General features: G+C 36.4%; 1 protein-coding gene across 10 annotated transcripts in view; it reads right to left on the bottom strand.

Annotated features, from left to right (window-relative positions):
- SYNE2 (spectrin repeat containing nuclear envelope protein 2) overlaps positions 1 to 25331 on the bottom strand; it is a 341983-nt gene that overhangs the window by 205785 nt on the left and 110867 nt on the right. For all 10 annotated transcript variants that reach the window (XM_082616958.1, XM_082616964.1, XM_082616965.1 and 7 more), the window contains exons 12-23: positions 20427 to 20591; positions 19712 to 19824; positions 18691 to 18853; positions 17109 to 17187; positions 16650 to 16837; positions 14810 to 14974; positions 13801 to 13950; positions 12116 to 12289; positions 9384 to 9542; positions 8907 to 9080; positions 5973 to 6107; positions 4127 to 4285 (exon numbers count right to left, since the gene is read on the bottom strand). In XM_082616958.1, coding sequence (XP_082473084.1) covers positions 4127 to 4285; positions 5973 to 6107; positions 8907 to 9080; positions 9384 to 9542; positions 12116 to 12289; positions 13801 to 13950; positions 14810 to 14974; positions 16650 to 16837; positions 17109 to 17187; positions 18691 to 18853; positions 19712 to 19824; positions 20427 to 20591 — 1824 coding nt within the window. The remainder of the gene's footprint in view (positions 1 to 4126; positions 4286 to 5972; positions 6108 to 8906; positions 9081 to 9383; positions 9543 to 12115; positions 12290 to 13800; positions 13951 to 14809; positions 14975 to 16649; positions 16838 to 17108; positions 17188 to 18690; positions 18854 to 19711; positions 19825 to 20426; positions 20592 to 25331) is intronic.

Here is a 25331-nt window from a genome sequence, read left to right as displayed (position 1 = left end):
GCAAGATCCTTTTGGACCCACCTCCTAGAGAAATGGAAATAAAAACAAAGATAAACAAATGGGACCTAATTAAACTTCAAAGCTTTTGCACAGCAAAGGAAACCATAAACAAGAACAAAAGACAACCCTCAGAATGGGAGAAAATATTTGCAAATGAAGCAACTGACAAAGGATTAATCTCCAAAATTTATAAACAGCTCATGCAGCTCAATAGCAAAAAAACAAACAACCCAATCCAAAAATGGGCAGAAGACTTAAATAGGCATTTCTCCAAAGAAGATATACAGACTGCCAACAGACACATGAAAGAATGCTCAACATCATTAATCATTAGAGAAATGCAAATCAAAACTACAATGAGATATCATCTCACACCAGTCAGAAGGGCCATCATCAAGAAATCTAGAAACAATAAATGCTGGAGAGGGTGTGGAGAAAAGGGAACACTCTCGCACTGCTGGTGGGAATGTGAATTGGTACAGCCACTATGGAGAACAGTATGGAGGTTCCTTAAAAAACTAAAAATAGAACTACCATATGACCCAGCAACCCCACTACTAGGCATATACCCTGAGAAAACCATAATTCATAAAGAGACATGTACCAAAATGTTCATTGCAGCTCTATTCACAATAGCCTGGAGCTGGAAACAACCTAAGTGTCCATCACCGGATGAATGGATAAAGAAGATGTGGCACATATATACAATGGAATATTACTCAGCCATAAAAAGAAACGAAACTGAGCTATTTGTAATGAGGTGGATAGACCTAGAGTCTGTCATACAGAGTGAAGTAAGTCAGAAAGAGAAAGACAAATACCATATGCTAACAGATATATATGGAATTAAAAAAAAATGTCATGAAGAACCTAGGGGTAAAACGGGAATAAAGACACAGACTTACTAGAGAATGGACTTGAGGATATGGGGAGGGGGAAGGGTAAGCCGTGACAAAACGAAAGAGAGGCATGGACATATATACACTACCAAACGTAAGGTAGATAGATAGTGGGAAGCAGCCGCAGAGCACAGGGAGATCAGCTCGGTGCTTTGTGACCGCCTGGAGGGGTGGGATGGGGAGGGTGGGAGGGAGGGAGATGCATGAGGGAAGGGATGTGGGAACAGATGTATATGTATGACTGATTCACTTTGTTATAAAGCAGAAACTAATTAAAAAAAAAAAAAAAGAGTCATGTACCACAATGTTCACTGCAGCTCTATTTACAATAGCCCGGAGATGGAAACAACCTAAGTGTCCATCGACAAATGAATGGATAAAGAAGATGTGGCACATATATACAATGGAATATTACTCAGCCATAAAAAGAAACAAAATTGAGTTATTTGTAGTGAGGTGGATGGACCTATAGTCTGTCATACAGAGTGAAGTAATTCAGAAAGAGAAAAACAAATACCATATGCTAACACATATATATGGAAACAACAACAACAAAAAAAGGTTCTGAAAAACCTAGGGGCAGGAGAAGAATAAAGATGCAGACATACAGAATGGACTTGAGGACACACGGAGGGGGAAGGGTAAGCTGTGATGAAGTGAGAGAGTGGCATGGACATATATACACTACCAAATGTAAAATAGATAGCTAGTGGGAAGCAGCCACATAGCACAGGGATATCATTTCAGTGCTTTGTGACCACCTAGAGGGGTGGGATAGGTAGGGTGGGAGGGAGATGCAAGAGGGAGGAGATATGGGGATATATGTGTATGTATAGCTGATTCACTTTGTTATAAAGCAGAAACTAACATACTATTGTAAAGCAATTATACTCCAATAAAGATGTTTTTTAAAAAAAGGAAAAAAACCAAAACAAAAAACAAAAAAAACCCAACACTTTCTTTTATAAGCCCGTCCACTGTGTACCTGGTGTAGGAATGGGCACTGGAAACGAAGACGAGCAGTCAGCCCTAAAGGGATTCGCCGCCGCCCAGTGATGTAGTGAAGGAAACCAGAACACGTCAACCCAGCGTATGCCTCTTTGATGTGAAAATTATTTTTTTTAATTGAAGTATGGTTGATTTACAGTGTTGTTGTTAGTTTCTGCTGTATAGCCAAGTGATTCAGTTAAACATATATATACATTCTTTTTCATATTCTTTTCCATTATGGTTTAGGACGTGAAAATAATTTTGAACTGAAGGCAATTAAGAAGCAGTAAACACAGAGGGAATTCCCTGGCAGTCCAGTGGTTAGGACTTGGCACTTTCGCTGCTGGGGCCCAGGTTCAATCCCTGGCCCGGGAACTAAGATCCCGCAAGCCACGCAGCATGGCCAAAAAAAAGAAAAACGAAACAGAAAAGGTTTCCCCTTTTCTCCCTAAGGGCAAGAAATAGTTTCTTTTACTGGAGACAGAGTTCTATCAGCCCAGAGATGGGACCAAAAGAATCTGCAAACAAACCCTGTACCCTAACCCTTATCTTCCTAGTTTCTTCTTCACCTTTTTACTATCCCTAGCCCAAACTCCTTTGTCTTGTCAATTCTTCACAAATGTATTGTTTCTTTGTCTAAAAGGTATAAAAGATTCCTGCTCTGGTCCCTTCTTTGGGTCATGATGCTCTTGTGAAGGCTCCCATGTGCATATAAAAATTCAATAAAATGTGTATGCTTTTCTCCTGTTAATCTGTCTTTGTCAGTTCAATTTCCAGACCCAGCCAGGGATCTTAAAGGGTAGAGGAAAATTTGTTCCTCCCCAGCAGTAGTCACATAAGTAATGAGCATACCACATGACAAGTGCTATGACAGGGCCACTACCTGCCTTAAGGAGTCAGAGAAAGCCTCCTTCACATGGAGGAGCCATCTGAGCTAGAGGTGGAAAGAACACGTACGAGTCCTTCCAAGTAAAAGGGGAGAGAGGTCATGCCTAGCAGAAGGAGCCAAGAGAAGAAAAGCTCCAGAAGTTCTGAAAGGACATGGCTGGAGGGGTGATGAAGGCGTGTCCTGGGGCCACATGTGAGGGGCCTTGTGTGGCCTTCTGAGGAGTATGGAGATGTCCCGGGAGTAATGGTGAACCAGTGACATAAGATTTGTTCAAAGGGATTGTTCAAAGGGTTCAAAGGGATCACTCTGGTGATGGGGCTGGAAGACAGTGCAACCAGCATCATATGGAGAAAATGACCCCAGGTTAAGGGAAGTGGCAACACTGGTGGAAAGGAAGGAAAAGAAGCAGCTCTTCTGAAGATGGGAGCTGGCAACCGACTACACTAAGGCTGAGTGAGAAGGAAAGGGGAAGGGGGGAGGGAGTTCTGAGATGGCAATGCCTTTCATAACCAGGATACATAAGAGGAAGAAAAGTTCAAGAGGAGATATTATTGGTTGGTTTTGGACATGCTGAAGTGGAGGTCTCTGGGGAACAATGGTGATATCTACTTCTTGGTTAGAAACAAGGAGAGGTCAGGAGAAAGGACTAGGCTGGAGATAATGATAGGTACTATCATTGTAGAGAGGGCAGTTAATACGCCCAAGTGCATACAAGTACTTGGAGCAAGCATGAAATTAGCCAAAAACTGAGACCCCAAAACTAAGACATCAGGGTAACACAATAAAAAAGGAAAATTAGTGAAAGGCACTAAAATGAAGGCCTCCCCCCAAAATAATAAAATAAGAAAAAGCAAGAGAGATTTGTATCGAGAGACCCACAGCAGTAGAAAGTTTAAAAGAAATGAAAAGAGGGGTCAGGACTGTCAAATATGCAGAAGAAATCAAACAGGATGAGGACCAAAAAGAGACCATTAGATTTGCCCCGGCTGGTTTATATCCTGATTTGGTATCTTTCACAAAAGCCGTGTTTCTGAGGACACCGTGTCCTTACAAAAGTAACTACGGGAACTTCAATAGCGGGTGACACATCTTGTAACCAGAGTCTCAGGACAGGGGCCACTGAGATATATAAAGAAGAAATATTAACTCAATTGTGAATTTTTCTCACTTCCCAAAAACAAGAAGCACGGGCTCTAGTTAGAGCTTGGACTGCAGAAGGGATGATCCCCAGGGGACAAAAGGGCTGAAGTAATTTTCAGAGCAGATTTAACCCTAGCCAAGGGCATACTAAACCATTTAAGATAAGCCCCACAATGATAACAAAATGTGAGTGGGAACAGGTTTTTACCTCATGTTCCTTGATGAGACCCTTGGTCCTTCCTCTGCGAATTAGTTTCTTTTCTTTATTTATTTGTTTTTCGAGTTTTGCAATATTGTCACTAAGTTTTTCTTTCTCAATGTCTATTGCTAGTTGTTGAATATACAAAGACATTTCATGATGAAGCGACTGCCAAGAAAAGAAAAAAAAAAAAAACCAAAGGCACACATTAACCATAATAGGATATACTGAAAAGATTTCCATTAGAAACACAAAAATATTTGTTGTAACAAAGGATAGAAATAGAGCTTATGTGAAATTCTGATTCATCCATGTATCTTTGGGGAGGATGTTTCAAAATATACCAGAAACATATTTTTTTCTTTCTAATAACTAAAAATGTGTTTTAGCTGTGAAAGACACTGTTAGAATTAAAAGACAAGCTGCAGACTGGGAGAAAATATTACAAAACACGTATCTGAGCCTATGGAGAAATATCAAGTAACTACAATGTGTATCCTGAATGGGATTCCAGAACAGATGTGAAAGGACATTAGGGGAAAACTGTGGAAATATGAATAAAGTATAAACTTCAGTTAATAATCTATCCATATTAGTCCTTTAATTGTGACAAAGGTACCATATTAATGTAAGATGTTAATAACAGGGGAAACTGTTCATGGGTATATTGGAACTCTCTGTATTACCTTTGTAATAATTTTGTAAATCTAAAATTGTTCTAAAAGTTTATTTTAAAATGTGTATTAGGGCTTCCCTGGTGGTGCAGTGGTTGGGAATCCGCCTGCCAATGCAGGGGACAAGGGCTCAAGCCCTGGTCCGGGAGGATCCCACGTGCCGCGGAGCAACTAAGCCTGTGACCACAACTACTGAGCTTATGTGCCGCAACTACTGAAGCCCACGCGCCTGGAGCCCGTGCTCCGCAACAAGAGAAGCCACGACAATGAGAAGCCCGTGCACCACAATGAAGACCCAACACGGCCAAAAATAAAAAAAAAAACAAATAAATAAATTTTTTTTAAAAATGTGTTTTAAGAAGGCCTTTAACAGTAGATATTCAATTATATTACCTTATTCTCTCTCTCTCTCCACATATTCACACACACACATGCACACACTTAATACTAAGTACCATTAACTAAACACAATCTCTGTGGTAGGTGCTTTATATAAATCCTTGCAACAATCCTGCCAAGTAGGTGGAATTATTCCCATCTTATCACTGAAGCTCCCAGTAGTTAAGCAACTTGCCCACGGTCATAGCTGCTGGATCCAGGTCTGTCAGCCACCAAAGCCTATGCCTATTTTCTATGAAACTCTATATGTTTACATGTGTCAATAAGTTGTCTTAGTCAGGATCCAACCAGGAAACCAGAAAATATTAAATATTTAACTCAGAGGGAATTAAATGCAGGGAATCGATTATAAGAGATGAAAGCCAAAGAGGGGACGGTAAGGTAATCCAGAGATTAGCATTGGCAGAAAGCTGTTACCACCCTAGGCTGGAGGCTTCAGCGGAGCCCAGGCAGAACGGTCACCCATCAGAAGCTGGATCCATGGAACCTGCAGCCAGGGGGAGACACAGCTGCCAGAGGCACTGTGCAAGAGAGAAAGGGAAAGAAAGCCATTGGACTCTCCCTTTTCCACCTGCGATTTACCCTTTAATCTCCAAACACTGCTGTCATTGGATGAACACAGACAGAAGCCAGCTGATGCCGGGCCTGAGAACCACAGCCTACAGTGATCAGCCCTCCGTGATACGGGGCAGACAAGGGACCACCAAAGATGACTCTGATGACAAACAAGTCCAGGGTCAGATCTATAAGCATAAGCTCCAGACACATATGCATGTTCTTACCTCCCACTTGGCACAGATATCTCTACTCTTTTCTTCCAAAGACAGCTTTACATCCTCAGTTACATTATTTTTCAATTCTTCAACAGCTTTCAAATACTTGGGCAGACTTTTAGTATTACAAATTATTAGTGCTTCCTAAAAATAAAACCACAAACAAGAACATGAAAGCCTTATTCTACTGCCACGTCCTCAAAGGTAAGTTAACAGGTAGAATTTTAGAGTCTTTAACATGTAGAACCAGGAAAGGACTCCATGAAGACTATTTGAAGATTTAGAGGAGACTTCTCTTGGTAGATTGTGGTTGATCTCCCTTTTGTATCCCTTGAATTCTTTTGAAAAGAATTGCAAAATATTCATTATTCAAATGTAGTTACATATTTGAGGCCAGGATAAAGACTTCCTTAAGATATTCAGCATGGTTTTTGGCACCTCTTTGATAAATATTTAAAAGGCTTACTGAAAGGCTTATTATGAGCCACTGGCAAAGTATCCTCTAAAATTCTTAAGCATTGAGCAGACGGCCACAATTCATAAGTAATACAATATTAAGAGTATACCAGCTTGTATTAGAGATCAGTGTTGCAATAAGACACAATTTATAGTAGGGTTAAGATAGCAAATATTTAATATTGTGCATAAGCATTTTATACTGCAAGGAGGCAACATCCCCTTATCATGGACTTCTAAGTTTTGCCCAGGGCCATCCCAGGGAAGGAGCAGCAGGAGATGGGGATGGGATCTGCCTTCCCAGGAATGTGTTCGTCCCTTACTCCACGCTTACCTACTCTTATAGAATATTACCTGGCAATTCTACAAGGACAGAAACCTGGCTTAGGTAACTATCAAATGACAGAACAAAAATAGTCTGGGGTCTGTGAAAGGGCAGAAAAATCTATAAGAGACAAGAAGATGAAAGTAATTCTGGGGGAGAAGGCAATTAAGCAGGGTGGGAAGTCATTCATATACTTATTACATATTTATTATGGGTCTCCTGCAGAAAAGGTCCAACCTGAGCCCCCAGGAACCTCCTCCAAGGCCTCTGTGAGGATTGCTAGATTTACGGCCAGGGAAGACATGCTAGCCCTGTGTGCAGGAAGGGGGCTCCTACCACCCATGTGTCCCAGGAGTCCCAGAGGGTCTCAGGGCAATACCTGGCAGGGCAGGGATTCTGCTTCTGCTGTGAAAATGGATCTACTTCGCTAAATGCCAGAGACAAAAGGGTGGAAATCCCTGGCCTCAGATTCCAAAAGGAAGATGGTCAGGGAGAGGAAAATGGTGCAAAAACTGACACTAACTCCTCTCTCTGGTAGAGGAGGGGCCTGCGCCTCTGCTTTTTCTTTTTCTTCCCTCTTTCCGCAGCTGAACATATCTGTCCTTTTGAAATTCAGCCTAGTGATTACTTAAAAGAACAACTGACTCTTAAGTTTAGTTCAGCACTCTCAGCATATGGGAGTAAAAGAGAGGAAAAAAGACAGTGGGAATTGGTCAAAGCTGGTGGCTGGTAAGGTGCAAGCAGCATAAGATGGCTGTGGGAAAAGCAAAGCTGAAATACCTGATATTAGGGTCCAATATGGTTAACAGTCCAGAAAGCCAGAAGAGGGTTGAGCCCAGACAAGAGAAGGAGAATGGAGAGGCTCCTCTAGGAGCTCTTTTTCTGAAAAAATTGTGCGCAGTAGCGCTGGCAGTATTGATTTACTTCATCTTTTTTTTTTTAATTGAAGTATAGTTAATTTACAATGCTGTGTTAGTTTCAAGTGTACAGCAAAGTAATATACATACATATATATTCTTTTTCAGATTCTTTTCCATTATAGGTTATTACAAGATATTGAGTAGAATTCCCTGTGCTGTACAATAGGACCTTGTTGATTATCTATTCTTATATATACTTAATGTGTATATGTTAATCCCAAATTCCTATTTATCTCCCCACCCATACCCCACCACTATCCCCTTTGGTAACCATAGTTTGTTTTCTATGTCTGTTAGTCTATTACTGTTCTGGATTTACTTCATCTTTATCTCCCCCAAAATGCTTAGCTCATTTTAAATGTTCAATAAACTTGTTAAATGCTGAATAAATGAATGAAGGAAAGACCACATATTTCTCTACCTGTCCAACCTCCAAGGGTAGAGACCTTGTTTTACTCTTATTTCATATCCCCAAGTACCTCCAGTGTTAGTTAATAGTGAGTCTGCTTTGGACACATCTTTTTCTTTTTAAGTATAATTGATTTACAATATTATATTAATTTCAGGTGTACAACATGATGATTTGATGCTTTTATGGATTACGCTCCATTTAAAGTTATAAAATAATAGCTATATTTTCTGTGCTGTACAATATATCCTTGGAGCTTATTTATTTTATACACAGTAGTTTGTACCTCTTGATTTCGATACATTTTAAGCTGCCTATCAGACCATGAAAAGTCAATCTAAAGCTGTCTCCATACAAAACACTATTGGATCTTTAACTGCTGATAAGCATATGTTCATAAGTAGCTTTTACCAAAGCATTTTAATAATAAAGGCTTTATTTTACATTTGAGGAATTTTAACCACTCAAAGTTTCTTCACATACCTTATTTTCATTTATCGGCAGCTGGATAGGACTAGAATTATTATGTCCATTTTATTTGATTAAAAAAGCCAGAGAAATTAGATTCTTGCTCAGTGTCATAGAAGTCAGCCGTGCTTTTTACACTATACTACTGAGTTCATTCATACAGTAAAATGTGAATTAAAAAAAATCTTCGTTTGAATTTTTATTTTTAAGAGTTTCTGGGGAACAATGTATAAAACTTGGAAATTTTTAAAAGTTATAATAACTTTGTTATAATTACAGTGATGGAAACATCTTGATTTCAAATGAGGTAGATTTATATCTACTAATGATAAATGTCCTACATTTGATGGTTGAAAGAGCCGCACCTTGTATTTTGAAACTAGTCCTCTCTGGCTCTCTCTTTGGCCAAGTAATTGTTCAGCCCTTGTAATGTATGATTCAAGTTCCTTCTGTGAGTCTTCCACCTTCAGCCTGACATCCAGGTCTGGGGAAACATCAGTTGAATTCTTCAACACTGTTACTAATTTTACCATATTGATCTGTGATGACAAAAAAATTCTCAACTTAACACTTAGCCCAACTTCTTAGAAAACTCATAAGTTAATAAATATTTTCTTTGAGTAGCAACTCATATTTTCCCACTAGACATAAGAACATCCTATTTATTATATTGATATTTTCCAACATGCTCTAAATAATAAAAGAAATAAAATATAAGGCAAAATTAATATTTTACAAAACATTTCCAAACTACAAGGCAATCCCTCCCTCTTCCCTGCCCTCTCACTGACCACTCAGTTTTAAAGACTAAATTCACTAAATAGGGAATATTAAAGAGAGACCTGGACTTTCTCTTTAGCTTCTTGAATCTTTGCCTGAAGCCCAGCTGTGATCACATGCTGAAGAGACTCCTGGCTTGAAACATTCTGCACATCCATTTGTAAAGTGTCTTCAGTTCTAGACACAAGCTCTTCATACATAGAGCCTTTGGCAATAAGATGCTATTAAAACAAATTAAAGTGAGATCACAATAAATATTCTGATTATGTTAAACATTAACCCTAACAATCTCATCAGGAAATCATAAAAAGTTAACTATTAATACAAAATGATGCAAATTTATAGTCTAAAAAATGTTATTTTAAACATTCATTTTGAAATTTTATATTAATATAATTAGATTCTGAGCAATAGTCTTTTATAGATTTTTTTAATATACTAAGCACTTCAATAAAATAAAGACTAGAAGAAATACAATGCCAATAGAGAGAAAATAAGTTGAGAGAATAGTAATAAACCTTAAAAAGAAATTGTTGTAAGCCTAATCAGTCAGAAGGGAGTTCAATAAATGTTATTGGAGGAAGTGGCTATTGGAAAACATCTTTTTAGAACCATGCTTTATACAACATACCAAAAATAAATTTCAGATGAATTAGAAAATTATATATAAAATATGAAGCTAGAAAAGAAGAAATTATCCATGAAAATGGATCTGCTCCCTGCGTGCGGAGGGCCTTTTTAGGCATAAGAGACAGAACTGACTAAATAAATACAAAAATTTCCTATGTGAAATAAAATAAACAACTTAAAAGTCAACAACTTGGTAAAAATATTTGCCACACAAATGAAAATGGGTCCTGATTCAGAGAGCTTATAAATTCAGTAAGAAAAATACTAAGATCAAAAGATAACTCAGGGCCTCCCTGGTGGCGCAGTGGTTGAGAGTCCGCCTGCCGATGCAGGGGATACGGGTTCGTGCCCCGGTCTGGGAGGATCCCATATGCCGCGGAGCGGCTGGGCCCGTGAGCCATGGCCGCTGGGCCTGCGCATCCGGAGCCTGTGCTCCGCAACGGGAGAGGCCACAACAGTGAGAGGCCCGCATACCGCAAAAAGAAAAAAAAAAAAAAAAAAGATAATTCAGAAAATACAAAAACAGATATAATTCACAGCAACAAATGGCTAATGAATACATGAAAGACAGTTCAATCTTACATGTAATCAAATAAGTACAAATGAAAATAATGAGTTACCACTTTTCAGTTATCAAATTAACAAAAAAAATTTTTAATTACAACTCAGAGGTGGCATGGGTATGATAAAATAGAAATTATATTGTGTGATATCAACTATGTAAATGTTGACCTTATTTATCTTAGAGCAGTGGAACTATGGTGATTTTTATTCTCCTCTTTATACTTTTATACATTATTTAAATGTTCTAAAGTTAGCACGTTCATTTGTAACTTCAAATTTTTCTATTTTGAATCATAAAAGTAACAAAAGCTCCTGTAAAAAACTCAAAGAATGGAGAGGTATACAGCACATAAAGAAAAAGTTCCTCTTCTTCCCCATCCCTCCCTTAACTGTCATTTAATCAATCATTCACACATTCATTTAAAAAATATTTACTTTATATCTACTAGGTACCAGGAAATGTACTAAGAGCTGGGCATAATGCAGGATCAAGATACACAGAGTTAGTTATTTGTATATGCTCATAGATATTTTTCTATAGATATAAATGCATAAAGTTTAAAAAAGCAACTGTTTTTAAAAATACTAAAAGGATTACATCACCCATACTGTTCAGCAACTTGCGTTTCTTACTTTACAATATATCTTGATCCAAAAAAGATCTACTTAATTTCTTCTTAATGGAAGTATATTCCAGCTTGTTTGTGTTTTCACTGTTTATAACAGGGATCATTGTTATAGCTTTGAAATATTTTTTAAATATTGAATTTCTCATTTCTTACTCATTTATTTCACTAAAATAAATCCCAGATACAGCAAATAAATAAATACAAAAATAAAATTAGAAAAGCACTGGCAGATGGCACAGGTAAGTTTATATAATATTTTCAAAGCGATAAAAAGTATTACTCATAAACAATGAAAACACAAAATTCTACATATACACCTTTCAGAAACGTAGATTTAAAAGAATTACACAAATGTTCCTTTATCCCAAGAACTTTCCATCTGGTTGTAACTTATGACATGCTCTATAAATTTTATAGTTGAGCTGGAACTCAGTAAAACCTCAACTGTAACTTCTTTCCAGGGAGAACTGAGCGATATTAAAATACACTGTTGCCTCATTGCTTTTCAATGAGTCCACTGCCTGAGAATAAAGACAGAACAGAGTTTTAACAACATTCATCCCCTCCCTGCATCAGGTAAGGAAGGGAAAGCTTAATACGGGGTTGATCTTTCAAAGCATACGTTGTACAATCTCTTACATTCGCACTGCACTGAGCTATAGGAGACTGAACTCACTTACTCATCTCATTGCCCTCTGATACAAGAGAATATTTTAATCTCCATCCTGTAGCTGGGAAAATTAGTTCAAGAATTTAAAATCCTAAGCTATTATTAGTCTTCAAATCTATCCTCTCTCTTCAAGCAAAATCACAGCAAATGATCCAGGGTTGAGATTCCAAGCATTTTTTAAAAACCCCAACAAAGAAAATTCTAACAGTAGTCTTATTACTGTTTCCTTTAAAACTTTTTATCTTAATACATAAGCCTACAACCATAAAAGCTGTCTTTTAAATACTTTTTCCACTCATACCTGCAAAGATTCTTCCACTGAGGTATCTACATCACCTTGCTGTTTCAGAAGATCCAAAACAGATGTGGTTTCCGCCTCCCAGATTTCCATGTGTCCAATCAGTTTTTCAACCTCTTCAGCTACTTTCAGTGTCCCTGTAAATTCTTCATTTTCTTTTTCATGTTCTTCCCCAGCCTACAATATTCAAAATTATCACTATGAAAATGGTACCATTTACATTATAATTTTCAATTTAAAAAAGTTATATCCCTATAGCAAATTAATTGAACAATGAAAATATCAAAAACAATGGCTGTTTTTTAAACTCAATGTTTTAATATTATCTTTATAAAGTTTAGTTAAAATGCATACTAAACTATCATGCCAAAACAAATAAAAAAATAAAAACAAATGCTAAGTCAACATATTTTAATGATTTAAGATCTACTTTTTGGACAATGATAACAGTACTTAATGATAGCATATATAGCTTTATTATTTTTTTATTAATTTTTATCGGAGTATAGTTGCTTTACAATGTTGTGTTAGTTTCTGCTGTACAGCAAAATGAATCAGTTATACATATGCATATATCCCCTCTTTTTTGGTTTTCCTTCCCATTTAGGTCACCACAGTGCATTAAGTGTAGAGTTCCTTGTGCTATACAGTATGTTCTCATTAGTTATCTAAGCATATATCACTTTAAAAATTAAAAGATTTGTTCACAAAAATTTTCTTAAGGATGGTATCATCCCTATCAGTTACTATTATCTCCATTTTACAGATAAGATTAGAGCTTAGAAAATTAGGGTATTGACTCTATAAACACATTTCTAAAACTTGTATACAATTTAATTAAATACAGCTATTAGCAATAGTAGTTGTGAAACATCATAATCAAATTTCAACAAAATTAAGGCTTTTCCCATTAATAATCTCTCAATATGCTACAGGTTGATATGCTACAGCTTTATATGACAGACACATTCTTAAAGTTGTTTTTAATCAGATCATATTTTAAATGTTTGAGAAAAATATTCTATATTCTTCTATTCTAAAAGCATATTGCACAAATTCAGATTTTTCAAGATCTTCTATGATTATGTCTTTTCACGGTAGGAAAGCATGGGCACTCCATCATGGCAACTGGCCAAAGCCAGTTAAAAATTACTTTCTTAGAACTATGTAAGTTACTATTCTGAAGGAGGCACACTTCCAAAATCATAGGTGTTACATCTTACATGTGTATGATTTTTTTGTTGTCGTTTCTTTTCCATATTCTTATCTATAATCTAAAGTCATCCTCTGAATTACCCAACAAAGCAAGAAATAAAGATTTTATTTCCCTCCATTTTACAGAAAGGAAGCAAGACACAGGCCAGGGGCTAGCCTAAAGCTGGACAATTTCTGAATACTAGTCAGAAGCAATCTGAAAAAAATATCAACTCCATTTCCACAGCTCAGAAGTCATGACTGCTTCTGCATGTCTGCAAACTCCCCAGTGAGTGAGACACCCAGGGCTTTAACACTGAAGACCACTGCGTGAGGAAACCACTTAGGTATTTTATTGGAAAATGACCATACTTTAAATGTTATCTAATGATCCCATTTACCACAGTTTCAACAATATGGTTTTTTCAAAAGAAAAACAGCAAAGTTAAATTATTTCTATTTACAAATGAAATACATAAAGTATGACTATTTACCATAATATTCTGACTGTGATTTTCAGGAAGTTCTATTGACATATCTGTTGAAAAATCAGCAGTTAGGTTCTCTTCTTTAGATAGTTGAATATTTCCAGAATTGTCAAGAAAGGGCTCATCTTGCTTTTTTATAAGGGGCAGGTCCATTTCCTATAAAAAATTAATGTCATGAAATATAATGTTTATATTTTTATGCTAAGATATATGATTAAAAACAATAAATGCACATAATATATTCAATATATTTTTCGGATTTATCAGTTAGTAACAACATTATAAAATTTCCCATACAACACCTTGGTCTCAAATTGTTACGAATAAGAAATAGAATAATTTAATAATTCAAGTTCAAAAAATTATTTATTAAAGGTATGCTTCTATGAAGCACTATACTAAATATAAAGATAAATAAAGCTTAGTGTATGTTCTCAAGGACCTTGAAATCTAGTAGGCAAAAATGCTTAATGTTATTCTTTAATGGTAAATGAATTTCAACTAGAAATCCATATGCTGTATATCCACACAAAAACCTGTACATGAATGGTTATATCAGCATTATTCATAATAGTCAAAAAAGTGGAAAGAAGCCAAATGTTCATCAACTGATCAATGAATAAATAAAATGTGGCATATCCATACAATGGATTATTATTTGCCAATAAAAAGGAATGAAGTACTGATACGTTACAAAATGAATGAACTTTGAAAACATTACACTAAGTGAAAAAAGCCAGAAACAAAAGATTACGTATTATATGACTCCATTTATGTGAAATATCCAGAATAGGGAAATCTTTAGAACTGGGGACATTGGGAGAAAATGAAGAGTGATTGGTAATGGGTACAAGTTTCTTTATGAGGTGATGAAAATGTTCTAAAATTGATCATGGTGATGGTTGCACAACTCTAAATATTTCAAATGAAAACCACTGAGTTATGCAGATTAAATGAGTGAATTGTATGTATGGAAATTATACCTCAATGAAGCTGTTACCAAAAACAAACTTACAAGCTGAATTTTTGTAATAAACTTTGTCCATCTTTTATTCAGCCTCCTCAGTTCTTTAGAAATAGATGATCCAACTTCATCATTGCTGACTTGAATTAAGAAATGTCCCACTTCATTTAAAGTAGTATGTTCTAGATTCCACTGGGACAGTGTCTCAAAGGGAACCTACAAAACATATAAGCAATGTAATATTTTAATGACATACTATTTGTCTTTTCATTATTTATAATAGATCTTCACCAAGGTTGACTGTAAAGCAAAAGTGAGTGTGAGGGGGCTTCCCTGGTGGCACAGTGGTTAAGAACCTGCCTTCCAGATGGGTCCCTGCGAGGGGACATGGGTTCGAGTCCTGGTCCGGGAAGATCCCACATGCTGAGAAGCAACTAAGCCCGTGCACCACAACTACTGAGCCCGCGCATCACAACTACTGAAGCCTGCACGCCTAGAGCCCGTGCTCTGCAGTGAGAAGCCGGTACACCACAACGAAGAGTAGCCCCTGCTTGCCGCAACTAGAGAAAGCCCACGTGCAGCAACGAAGACCCTATGCAGCTAAAAATAAAATAAAATAAATAAGTTTAAAAAAAAAAGTGAAAGTGAGGTTTTTGCAGAGACTTTGACTCTCCCTGTTGGTTGAGCGCTTCATCCCTGATCACTAACTGGCAGGCGCTGGCTACCTGTTATCACTCTTGGTCCCGGACTTTCAGGAAGCATCTGATCTTCTATCTTTCTAAGTGGCTGATGAGCTTATAGCAAAGGTTCTCAAACTTTTTCAGTTCATGGCCCCCTCAATGTCTCAGTAATTTTTTCATGGGTTCCCTAGGCTAGAAGAATTATCTAACATTTCTCATTGTTAAGTAGTCAGGTCCAAACAACTTAGTAGTAATTTGTGCGGTGTCCAGCAGACAGATGTTGCTTTGTCTCCTTCAAATTTTAAATTACTTTGAGAGTTCTTTTTGGCAACTCAGGTCACCTCAGCACAGAGTTTGGAAATTCTAAGGCTTAAAGTGCTATTTCCTCAGAGACATGTGAATTTCAATAAAAGAACTTTAAAGACAGAAGAGCTATTGAAAGCCAAAGATGTAAAATTCTGGTATCAACAGAGGTGACAGGAAGAAATAATGATTCACTCAAATATTCTTCTTGTACTCATATACTTATCAGAAACTTTACTTTCATATGAATGGCCTGTTTTCTGTTAAGTAACTTTAGCTTCTATTTGGGAAATGTTTAATCTGAGAGGCTGTCTACATTTATTTACAACAGAGGAAAACAAATGAAAGAAAGAAAATCTACCTCAGAGAATAATCATAAAACAGGTTATTACATAAATAGCAAATAAAAACAATAGTGAATTACTCCAAAATTTCTTCTATACTTCTCCACGTAAGTAAGCTATTTTGTTTTTCCTCCTCCAGAAAGTCAGAAAGGTTTTAGAACTGAAAGGTATGCACCCAAATGGAAAAACAAAAACTTTCTAAAACATTCATTTATTTTAAATGTATCTATAAGCTATCTACTACTCCACATCTTTTATTTCCCTTCCAAGGAACTTAGCAATATATCTTCCAAAAGCCATACTGTGTATGTAAATTATACCCCAATAAAGCTGTGTGTGTGTGTGTGTGTGCGTGCGCACATATGTGTAAAACCTACAACAAAGAGAAAAATTCCTTTTAGCAATTATATGAGAAAGAAACTAAACCCTTTCCAAAACTTTGGAGGATTTTTCCGACAGTCATGCTTACTTGTTCCTGGCCTCTCATTTCTTGATTGAAAACGAGAGTCTCCAAACAAAATGAAAAAAAGTAAAATTGAGCAGGTGCCATTAGACTGAAAATACCTCTTTCATCTGTTCCTTCTTTGTTTCCTCAAAACAAGCCTTTAGTAAACGAAGCTTTTCCACATAAATTGTCCAACATGCCAGAACTTTTTGTAGAGTGGACTTCACATTACATATATTTTTTCTATACATGCAAAAATGATATTCCACCATTGTATATTGTTTACTAATATTTGGATATTCTCCAGCTATAAGGTTAACAAAACAAGAAAGTAATTTTAGAAAACAGTTTTTCATTAATAGAATAATACTGCTAAGAAAAATACTTGCATACTAATTGACAGTGGTGAAATAAATATGTACACTAACAATATTAAAAGTGGATGCAAGAATTTTCTAAAGAAAACACATATGTAAAACCAATTTCTAAAACATTAAGGTACATAAAGAAAGCAAAACAAATGAAATGCTATTTTTAAGTGATGGTCATTCCATCAAAAAGTAATTGTATAGCTTTACCCAAATTCTTATGAATTTCTTCACATTTTTGAAAAGAGGTTTCAAGTTGAGCTAAGAACTCTTTTTCTTCAATAAATTTCTGGGGAAAAAAATGAAAATAAAACATATTGACAGTTTTTATTTTTAAAAGTGTGTCAAGAAATCCAGATAGAGACATATACACATTGATGAAGCACTTAGGCACCAAAATTTCTTTACAGTTTTAATACTACATATTTGGGTAGGAAAAGAAGAAGAGTAAGTAGTTCATGAAGAGAGATAGTTAAGGTCTAAGAGACATAAGCAATATATAGGTATGAGACCTGACAGTTTATCTTAATGCAGTGACATAGTTCTAAAATGGTTTTCCTCTCATGAGAAAAGGCAAGTATTTATTTCAATTTCAACAACTCCTACCACACATATTTATTAATATTGCATAATTTATATCAGTTTCTCTTATCTCATATGCCTTTATTAATATTGAATAATTTTTATTAGGTATGTTGAGTATGTTATAAATAGATACAATCCATCACACAAAAACTCTTGAGAAATACTATTAACCAAGTTATTATGTGCCTTAAGCTAGTAAAATCTATGGAAAAATAGACAGTTTATTAAAAACTCATTGTACACTTATGTGCCAATGGTATGATTATTTAAATGGAAAAATGAAAAATCAAGGTAGGAAAAAGAAATTAAAATATTCAAAATCTAGTCTAATATAGAATGATGATTCCTGTTTAGGAATGTACAGTATTTAAATAATAAATTGTAAATAAATCTTTCTTCATCATGTTTTTCCAATTTTTACACTGAAGTTTACAATCTTGGGTTTTTCTTTTTGGCCCTCATTCCAAAAACAGAGAAACAGGGAATTCCCTGGTGGTCCAGTGGTTAGGACTCAGTGCTTTCACTGCTGTGGCTCCAGGTTCAATCCCTGGTCGAGGAACTAAGATCCTGTAAGCCACGCAGTGCGGCCAAAAAAAAAAAAAAAAAAGAAAGACAGAGTAACAGAAAGAAGGATAATAAGGCCTAACTGTAGAAATGACATGGCCAGTCTGCTTTAGTGTTAATTTAACAAATAAACACACACATTTAAATCATTTGCAACATTTTTTCCCTATAACTTGCAAGAGCTAAACCCCCTCCCCCAGAAAGACTCAAGACAAAACACACTGTTTTTCCCACTCTTAAAACTTGAAAGGCTAAAATTAAAATGTTCAAGGAAAAATTTAATTTTGACTAAAATCATAAATATGAGTGGGGAAAAATATTAAACAAGATGTCCAGTAAGTGAAAGTAGGTATTTTTTTAAAGGAAATAACATTGAACATTGAAACTTTCTCTATTAAGTAACTTAGTCCAGTTAACTCAATCTCCTCTGTTGTGCTAAATAATGTTTTCTCTTTCTTACTCTTCCCAGTGTCTGTTATTTGACTACCGGTAATTCTTTTCTCTAGGCAATGTTTAAGCTAATGAAAGCTACCAAGAAAACTCATCTCAAAACCTGAAAAGGTAAGGGAAATTGTGCTAAGGAAAAATGCAAACCCAGCACCATGGAGAACAGTTGTCTGAGACATGAAATAAAGCAGCTTACATGCCAGTCTTCCAGCAATAATTCCACAGATTCTTTGCTCCCGTATTTGATGTTCCAAACAACCAATTTTGATTTCACTTCATCTAGCAAACCAAGAACTGAGCACTTATAGTAATGAAATTCTAGAAGTGCAATGAATTTTTCCCCCGAAATGTTGTTGATTCTGGAAGATAGTGCAGGTTTTAGAATTTAATTTAATATTGTTGGCCAAATGTGAGAAATCTGTTTGGCATTTTTAAAAATATTGGGGCTTTAACTTTTTATTTTAAACACATGGAACTCAAATGAATCCTCATATTTTTTTTTAAACAAAGTAAAACAAACATTGTGACTAGATATAAAACAGCTATTTCTAAGATAAAAATATCTAACAGAACATTTTCTGAAGAAACTATTCCCCTATTGAGAAATTCTATAATAAAATGTTAATCTCTAAAATATTTTACTAAATTTGAAAACTTCCATATAACTTAATGCAACTGTAATTTCAACATTTACACATTAACAGCTTTCATTATTAAGGCTAATACCCTCTTAATATCATTCTAATAAGCTGCTTATGAATAATGAGAAAAGAGAAGATGATGTGGACAACCACAAATTAAATAATCTTCATATCTGTAGTTTTTCTGAGTTTATAAAGTGCTTTCATACACCTCCTCGCATTTCACCTAGTATCCCTGTGAGACATGAACAGAGTGATTACCATTACTCTGTATTTACAAATGAGGAAACATACAGAAAGACATAGTTACTTGGCCACAGCCAAGATAAAGAGCTCAGTTTCTGACTATACGTCCAGAACTTTTTCCACCACCATATCCTACCAGGCAATAAAAGAGGAAGTATGTTAGCATGATATAATGTTACTATTACATAAAACATGAAGGAACTGTTATCAAGACTTAAAGACCTATTGTCAGAAATTATTGAAAAATTTGTATTTTCTGGTCCCTATAGCACCATGTTAGTGCTCAAACACAAAAGGTGTCAGCAGCTGTGAAAGGGTAGTGATACAAACCGTCTTTTCATTTCCTCCAATTTGTTAGGTGGTACCAATGGCAAATGTTTTTCATCTCTATTTTCAAATGTCAGGAGAGTATTCAAATGACAGTCAAATTTATCCATCAGACTCTGAAAAGAAATGTAGCATGATATAACCAGATTTATTGCCAAACACTGTAACTGAAGGCTTGTTAATCTCATTTGCTCTGTGCATGCATTGCATCTTTTTTCAAAACAAAAATCAAAAAGCCCTTTCATTTTTAACTAAAATGTTGTAAATAAATATTTTCATCATAAATGTTTTAAATTGGACCATTTTACAGAGAGACAGACTGCAGTTTCTTTGGTAACAGCTTTATCAAAATCTTTTGTTTTCAGATGTATTTTCCATTCCTTTGTGGGCTCAAATGCTATAAATCTCACCTATCAAATTCTTTCATATCATTTTAGTGAGAACCCAATCTCCTATGTTTTAAAACAATCTCCCCTCTCCTTTTCTGCCAAACTTTACAGAGTCCAGACTTTACTGGACTCTTCTTATTGTTTCCACTAGAAGAATGCTCATCAAGAAACTGAAGGTATGTTTTGGGACCCAAAAATCTCCAGGGGAATCACCTAAACCATCCTCAAATACCCACTATACTTCCTTCCCTCCTTTCTAGGAACATCTTCCTCAAGAACAGTTCCTAACAAAGCACAGATTTTTCCATGTTTCTTTTTTCTTTTCCAACCTGGAATAAAGTCATTTTCTCTTGCATTAGAGCCATGGCTTCATAGTAATCCTGGGAGGCTGGCAAATCTTCATCTATAAGCTCCTCCACCCCCTGGAGCCAAGTTTCTATTTGATAGAGGGGTGAGGGCAAGTCATGATTCAACTCTGTTTTCCACACATTAATCTGAAAAAAAAAAGGAAAGATGTTCTTCAGTAGACACTTCTATAGTTTATTTCTTCACATACAGCATGCTTAAATCTTCAAAGAATTCTTTTAAAACCACTCTTTAAAAATAGTATTTTAATTCTCTGATCTGTTTGTTAGACAAGGAAATCTTGATTGATAGGTAAATTTCTTAGTTCTAAGTATCAGTTGGCTAGTTGCTGATCGAGAACATAATTTGTTCAAAAGTAGAAGAGAGCACAAGAATAAAAACAAATGTTTTGATAAATCCATAATCAGTCATGAGAGGGAAATTAGAAATAGTTAAAGCACCCCTCGAAGCAGGGGTAGACTACTGCACTAAATGACCATCACTTGAAATGTTGTATGCCCTTGTGTTCTCTGACATTACAACTATACATCACAAGCAGATTTATAGATTACTTTCCTCAGGAGCCCTAATCATATATTTACATTAGATATCTCTACCATATCTCCTGAATATCTGTGCTTCATCAAAGCCCCCGCCCCTCAATCCAGCCAACCTCCTCCTTCCTCAGCCTTCCCACCACTCCCTAAATATATGAGTCACATAAATACCAGCTACTTATTGCCCCAAACCCTGATTACTCTCCCAGGTCTTCTCCCTTGCTGCCCCTTCTACCTGGATTTCCCCCCTGCTAAACACCATCAAAACTCACTCACAGAGTCCCATACAGGAGAAACACACCAAGACACATAGTAATCAAAATGGCAAATATTAAAGACAAAGAAAAATTTTGGAAGCAGCAAGGGAAAAACAACAAATAACATACAAGGGAACTCCCATAAGGTTAACAGCTGATTTCTCAGCAGGAACTCTAAAAGCCAGAAGGGAGTGGCATCCTATACTTAAAGTGATGAAAGGGAAGAAACTACAACCAAGATTACTCTACCCAGCAAGGATCTCATTCAGATTTGAGGGAGAAATCAAAAGCTTCACAGACAAGCAAAAGCGAAGAGAATTCAGCACCACCAAACCAGCTCTACAGCAAATGCTAAAGGAACTTCTCTAAATGGGAAAAACGAGACAAGAAAAGGACCTACAAAAATCAACCCAAAACAATTTAAAAAATGGTAATAGGAACATACATATCGATAATTACCTTAAACGTGAATGGATTAAATGCTCCCACCAAAAGACACAGGCTTGCAGAATGAATACCAAAAAAAGACCCATATGTATGCTGTCTACAAGAGACCCATTTCAGACCTAGGGACAGATACAGACTGAAAGTGAGGGGATGGAAAAAGATATTCCATGCAAATGGAGATCAAAAGAAAGCTGGAGTAGCAATACTCATATCAGATAAAATAGACTTTAAAATAAAGAATGTCACAAGAGACAAGGAAGGACACTACATAATGATCAACGGATCAATCCAAGAAGAAGATATAACAATTATAAATATATATGCACCCAACATAGGAGCACCTCAATACATAAGGCAACTGCCAACAGCTATAAAAGAGGAAATCGACAGTAACACAATAATAGTGGGGGACGTTAACACCTCACTCACACCAATGGACAGATCACCCAAAATGAAAATAAATAAGGAAACAGAAGGTTTAAATGACACAATAGGCCAGATAGATATAATTGATATTTATAGGACATTCCATCCAGAAACAGCAGATTACACTTTCTTCTCAAGTGCGCACGGAACATTCTCCAGGATAGATCACATCTTGGGTCACAAATCAAGCCTCAGTAAATTTAAGAAAATTGAAATCATATCAAGCACATTTTCTGACCACAATGCTATGAGATTAGAAATGAATTATAGGGAAAAAAACGTAAAAAACACAAACACATGGAGGCTAAACAATACTTTACTAAATAACGAAGAGATCACTGAAGAAATGAAAGAGGAAATCAAAAAATACATAGAGACAAATGACAACAAAAACAGGACAATCCAGGGCTTCCCTGGTGGCGCAGTGGTTGAGAGTCCACCTGCCGATGCAGGGGACACGGGTTCGTGTCCAGGTCCAGGAAGATGCCACATACCACGGAGCGGCTGGGCCCGTGAGCCATGGCCGCTGAGCCTGCGCGCCTGGAGCCTGTGCTCCACAATGGGAGAGGCCACAAAAGTGAGAGGCCCGCATACTGCAAAGAAACAAAACAAAACAAAACAAAAAAAACAAAACAGGACGATCCAAAACCTATGGGATGCAGAAAAAGCAGTTCTAAGAGGGAAGTTTATAGCTATACAAGCCTACTTCAAGAAACAAGAAAATCTCAAATACACAATCTAACCTTACACCTAAAGGAATTACAGAAGGAAGAACAAACAAAACCCAAAGTTAGCAGAAGGAAAGAAATCATAAAGATCAGAGCAGAAATAAATGAAATAGAAACAAAGAAAACAATAGCAAAGATCAATAAAACTAAAAGCTGGTTCTTTGAGAAGATAAACAAAATTGATAAACCATTAGCCAGACTTATCAAGAAAAAAAGGGAGAAGACTCAAATCAACAGAATTAGAAATGAAAAAGGAGAAGTATCAACTGACACTGCAGAAATACAAAGGATCATGAGATTACTACAAGCAACTATATGCCAATAAAATGGACAACCTGGAAGAAATGGACAAATTCCTAGAAATGCACAAACTTCCAAGACTGAACTAGGAAGAAATAGAAAATATGAACAGACGAATCACAAGCACTGAAATTGAAACTGTGATTAAAAATCTTCCAACAAACAAAAGCCCAGGACCAGATGGCTTCACAGGTGAATTCTATCAAACATTTAGAGAAGAGCTAACACCCATCCTTCTCAAACTCTTCCAGAAAATTGCAGAGGAAGGAACACTCCCAAACTCATTCTATGAGGCCACCATCACCCTGATACCAAAACCAGACAAAGACACTACAAAAAAAGAAAATTACAGACCAATATCACTGATGACTATAGATGCAAAAATCCTCAACAAAAAACTAGCAAACAGAATCCAACAACACGTAAAAAGGATCATAAACCATTAACCAGTGGGATTTATCCCAGGGATGCAAGGATTCTTCAATGTATGCAAATTATGCAAATCAAACAATGTGATAAACCATATTAACAAATTGAAGAATAAAAACCATATGATCATCTCAATAAATGCAGAGAAAGCTTTTTTTTTTTTTTTTGTGGTATGCGGGCCTCTCACTGTTGTGGCCTCTCCCGTTGTGGAGCACAGGCTCCGGACACGCAGGCTCAGCGGCCATGGCTCATGGGTCCAGCCGCTCCGTGGCATGTGGGATCTTCCTGGACCGGGGCACGAACCCACGTCCCCTGCATTGGCAGGTGGACTCTCAACTACTGCGTGACCAGGGAAGCCCCAGAAAAAGCTTTTGACAAAATTCAACACCCATTTATGATAAAAACTCTCCAGAAAGTGGGCATAGAGGGAACCTACCGCAACATAATAAAGGCCATATTCGACAAACCCATAGCAAACATCATTTTCAATGGTGAAAAACTGAAAGCACTTCCTCTAAGATCAGGAACAAGACAAGGATGTCCACTCTCACCACTATTATTCAACATAGTATTGGAAGTCGTAGCCACGGCAATCAGAGAAGAAAAAGAAATAAAAGGAATCCAAATTGGAAAAGAAGTAAAACTGTCAGTGTTTGCAGATGACATGATACTATACATACAGAATCCTAAAGATGCCACCAGAAAACTACTAGAGCTAATCAATGAATTTGGTAAAGTAGCAGGATACAAAATTAGTGCACAGAAATCTCTTGCATTCCTATATACTAATGATGAAAAATCTGAAAGAGAAATTAAGGAAACACGCCCATTTACCATTGCAACAAAAAGAATAAAATACCTAGCAATAAACCTACCTAGGGAGACAAAAGACCTGTATGTAGAAAACTATAAGGCACTGATGAAAGAAATTAAAGATGATACCAAAAGATAGAGAGATATACCATGTTCTTGGAAGAATCAATATTGTGAAAATGATTATACTACCCAAAGCAATCTACAGATTTGATGCAATCCCTATCAAATTACCAATGGCATTTTTTACAGAACTAGAACAAAAAATCTTAAAATTTGTATGGAGACACAAAAGACCCCAAATAACCAAAGCAGTCTTAAGGGAAAAAAGCAGAGGTGGAGGAATCAGACTCCCTAACTTCAGACTATACTGCAAAGCTACAGTAATCAAGACAATATGGTACTGGCACAAAAACAGAAATATAGATCAATGGAACAAGATAGAAAGCCCAGAGATAAACCCACGCACATACGGTCAACTAATAATCTATGACACAGGAGGCAAGGATATACAATGGAGAAAAGACAGTCTCTTCAATAAGTGGTACTGGGAAAACTGGACAGCTACATGTAAAAGAATGAAATTAGAACACTCCTTGACACCATACACAAAAATAAACTCAAAATGGATTAGAGACCTAAATGTATGACTGGACACTATAAAACTCTTAGAGGAAAACATAGGAAGAACACTCTTTGACATAAATTACAGCAAGATCTTCTTTGATCTACCTCCTAGAGTAATGGAAATAAAAACAAAAATAAACAAATGGCGGGCTTCCCTGGTGGTGCAGTGGTTGAGAGTCCGCCTGCCAATTTAGGGCACACGGGTTCGTGCCCCAGTCCGGGAAGATCCCACATGCCGCAGAGTGGCTGGGCCCATGAGCCATGGCCGCTGAGCCTGCGCATCTGGAGCCTGTGCTCCGCAACGG

This window comes from Mesoplodon mirus, assembly GCF_964341445.2.
Source record: "Mesoplodon mirus genome assembly, chromosome: 4".
NCBI lineage: Eukaryota > Metazoa > Chordata > Mammalia > Artiodactyla > Ziphiidae > Mesoplodon > Mesoplodon mirus.
The sequence above is the reverse complement of the archived record's forward strand: the minus strand, read 5'-3'. Positions and strand labels throughout refer to the sequence as shown.